At 39.8% G+C, this 3,775-nt stretch overlaps 1 protein-coding gene across 1 annotated transcript; it reads right to left on the reverse strand.

The window, feature by feature from the left end:
• Positions 1-311: 311 nt before the first annotated feature.
• Slitrk4 (SLIT and NTRK like family member 4) lies at positions 312-2,903 on the reverse strand. The gene has a single exon (XM_038317540.1). The coding sequence runs from the start codon at positions 2,823-2,825 to the stop codon at positions 312-314; it is 2,514 nt and encodes an 837-aa protein (XP_038173468.1). The 5' UTR covers positions 2,826-2,903.
• Between the last annotated feature and the right edge of the window lie 872 nt (positions 2,904-3,775).

Consider the following 3,775-nt stretch of genomic DNA (forward strand, 5'->3'; position numbering starts at 1 on the left):
ACGAAGGTTTTGTATCAGAGTACAAAACTGATTTGCCTCTTAAGGTTAAATTCAGTATATTATATTTATAAAGCATCCCTTCGGCAACAGAGTTTGCAGTATCCCCACAGGACTCCACAGTATAGGTTTTATGTAGCAAAATCTATTAAGCAAATTCTCTTCTACACATCTTTACGGCTACAGTTAATCAGATACCCTTGGAAACACCTGCCTCTATGCCTAATGATAATATAGTATTTGGAAATTAGAAGTCAACAAAAGGCACTTTCATCATTAAATAATGTCCTCTGTATGAAGTCAGATTACATGGCCTATATCTTATTCAAAGCTGTTTGCTCCTCAAGGACCTGTAGGTAGTCAGGGGAACTCTGAAGTTTTGCCTTCAGTTCAAAATACTCACTCTTCCTTTGTTCCACAACAATTTTGCTGTGGTTACCACCTATCAGTGACTTCTTGTTTTTCTTATCTTGTTGTTTTTCTGGATAGCGAATCTCAAAGCCACTGACACCAATGCTGTTATACTCCTTTTTGCTTTCAAGAAAATTCTGAATAAACACATTGGAATCTCTGCTTGGGAATAGTTCATCCAGCTCATCAATTGTGCTCAGTCTCTTCCTGGTATCTACATGCAGTAAATCTTTGTCTTTGTCAGCAGCATTTCTCATCATGACCTTCTGTCCCGGAGGATCTGAAAACATGAACCCAGTTTCAGACTCTTTCAGGCCACAGGTGTGACTCTTGCTCATCTGTTCTATGGTTTGTGGAATGAATGTTTCTGTGCTCTGTCCATCTTTTTTATTGGTTTTGTGGTCATGCTTCCTTAGTTGCAGCTGCATGGAGCCACACTCAGAATTCCCCAGACCTTCGTGCTTCACTGTAGGTTTCTTGTTGCGTCTCAGCACAAAAACAAGAAGGCAAAATGCAACAAACACAGTTAAAATAAGGACCACCAATATGCTTAAGATTAAAATAGACAGAGGCACTGGACCCCCTGGAGGACTTCGAATGGGACCCAATGGAGTGGTGAATGTAATTGCAGGTGGAGGGCTTGTGAATGGTGAAGATGGCTTGTTTAAGAGTTTAGGACATAAGATTTCATTCTTGAGGGACTTCAGTTCAATGTTGGCAAACTGAACAGGAGTCTCACATTTTAGTTCTTTCACCACAATCCCATCATTTAGCTTCTCTAGCCACAGCTTTAATGCTACCAAGTCACAAGTGCAGTCCCAAGGGTTGCCCTCCAAATCAATCTGGGTAAGAGACTGCAACTGATCAAGGACTCCACTGACAGGTAAGTACATGAATTTGTTGTTCCTCAGGTTCAGTCTAGCAAGAGGTACTCCAGAAAAAATGTAAACTGGCAGGCTTTTTAAGAGATTGTTGTTCAGGTACAGTAGCTGCAAATTGGGCATGGAGTCAAAAGTGCCTGCTAAGATTTCCTTAATCAAATTGTATTCCAAATACAGATACTGCAAGTTGTGAAGTCCTGAAAATATTTCAGGGTACAGCCTTTCGATCTGGTTGCCATTGAGATAAAGCCTGCGCAGATTGGTAAGATTGTGGAACACTTCACCTTTGATCACTGTGATTTGATTGCTGCCTAAATGGAGCAAATCCAGTCCTTCAAACTCAGTGAAGTCTGAAATGTCCACATCTTTGATGTTATTGCCATTGACATGCAACTTCTTGGCATTTAAAGGTTTTGGTATCAGTTCAGACATGGACTGTATATTTTTCTCCTGGCAATTCACACTCAGTCCTAAATCAGAAGGATGTGTTTTGCAAAAGCAAGGTGCCGGGCAAGGTGTAAGCGGAGGCACTCTTGTTTGGTATGACACAATTTGACTGAGATTTCGGTTGGAGAGGGCTTTGCCTGCCACTATTCCAGAGATTTTGGAAGGATTTGTTGTTTTGGGTGGTTTGGTCACTAATCTGTGCAAGGTTGTTTGAGTAGTGTGACCATTTGGAGTAGTGAAGCCATTTTCCAGTTGAGATGGGGGCAGAATGCGAACGTCAAAATCACTCCCTGTGCCCATGGGGCATAATTCTTGCTTGTTGGTTTCCTTTAAAAGCCTTCCATACAAGTCACTGGGAGTTTCACAGATAGCTTCTCCTATGTAAATGTTATATGGCATATTCTCCAACCAAGCCTTTAGAGGCAACAAATCACAGCTACAGTTCCAAGGGTTATCTTCCAGCTGCAATTCAACAACCCTGCCAATGTGTTCCAGAACTCCAATATAGGGGAGTTTCTGGATTCTGTTTCCTCGTATATCCAGATGGGTTAAAGATGCGAATCGAAAAATATTATCAGGAAGGAACGAAATCAGATTGTCATTAAGAATGAGAACTTTCAGTTTGTGGAGCTTATTGAAGGCTCCTCGTTCAATATACTTGATTAAATTGTAGTCAGCCTGGAGATACTCCAAGTTCTCTATGCCAAGGAAAGTGTCAGCTCGGAGAATCTTTAATTCATTGTTGTTCAAGTGCAACTGCTTTAATGCACTGAGCCCAAGAAAGGCTCCTCCCTCAATGTTCTGCAGCTTATTATTTCCCAAATGCAGAGAAACTGCATGTGAAAAATTCACGAATGTATTTGGATAGAGAATATTTAAAAAATTGTTTTGGAAATTGAGGTGATAAAAATTAGACCAAGGTGGTTTCAGCTGGTTTGGCCTGTAGACTGAAACCTTCTCACAGTTGACATAGAGCACATTCTCTACTGACACGCAGGAACACACATTGCAAATTTCCACTGATATGTCAGAATCAGCATTTGTTGAAGAAATCAGGGCTGACGCAATCAGAAAGAGCCAAAGAAACATCTTCTTGCAATCAGCAAACAAATCTATGCTTCAGAATAAAGAGAAATAATCTAAAAAAAAAGAAAACAGTTTTTCAATGACTATTCCTTGAAAAATATATTTGTGCTTAAATTATCTCATTGTGAATACACGGCTACAATCTCTAGCATTGTAATTTTTAAGGAAGCCAGATTTTTACTCCACTGAACAATACTTTATATCTGTAATTTGTACCTGTGTAGAATATACAACAAATTGTAAGAAAAGAGATTTTAAATTATATTTACATTTTAATAAATTCAATTTTTAACTTGAACCATCAAAATTTGCCCTTAAGCCTAACCTAGAGCTTGCAATTTGCAACTAAAATGAATATACCTAGAGCATCATTTATTTCATGTCCTCTACTCCACAAACATATGACAATTGGTTTAAATCTATTCTCTGGGCTTCTGCTAGAAACTGAAACTAGTTAGAGACCATAATTGAACTCAGATTTCAGTGAAGGATGGCAGTGGGAGGACTGGGTTCCTTTAAAGAAGATAGTTAAAAGAGCTACATGGAATGTGCCCTGGAAAGAAATTTGCCTGCGTTTTGGTACTTAGGTAAGCACATTGCCATGAATCAGTTAGCTCCTGTAATCTGCTTTCAAAAGCACAGGTGACCCTGTGGGGTTCTAGAAAACTGGCAGATTAATAAACATTGCTGTCTGTCATTTGCAAAATAGAGTTAAAATGCTTTTTGTTTGGGGGTCCCTGGAAACAGAAAAGGGACCTGCTTATTCTTGCACTGCTCAGCTGATTTCCAGGCAGTATTTCCACCCACCAGAAATGGCTTTTTTGCCTGTCTGGTCCTTTCCTGTTCTTCACTTGTCAGTTTGAACCCAGTCCCTACAGACCCCTTCGTTTAAACGCATATCACCTTCACTTTGGTCACAGCCTGTCACTGCTGAGGAAGAGGAGTCCACATGT

The sequence above is a fragment of the Arvicola amphibius genome, chromosome X, assembly GCF_903992535.2.
Source record: "Arvicola amphibius chromosome X, mArvAmp1.2, whole genome shotgun sequence".
NCBI classification, from domain to species: domain Eukaryota; kingdom Metazoa; phylum Chordata; class Mammalia; order Rodentia; family Cricetidae; genus Arvicola; species Arvicola amphibius.

Coding starts and splice junctions, on each gene's coding strand:
- Slitrk4 (XM_038317540.1), bottom strand. CDS start 2,825: ATGTTTCTTTGGCTCTTTCTGATTGCGTCAGCCCTGATTTCTTCAACA.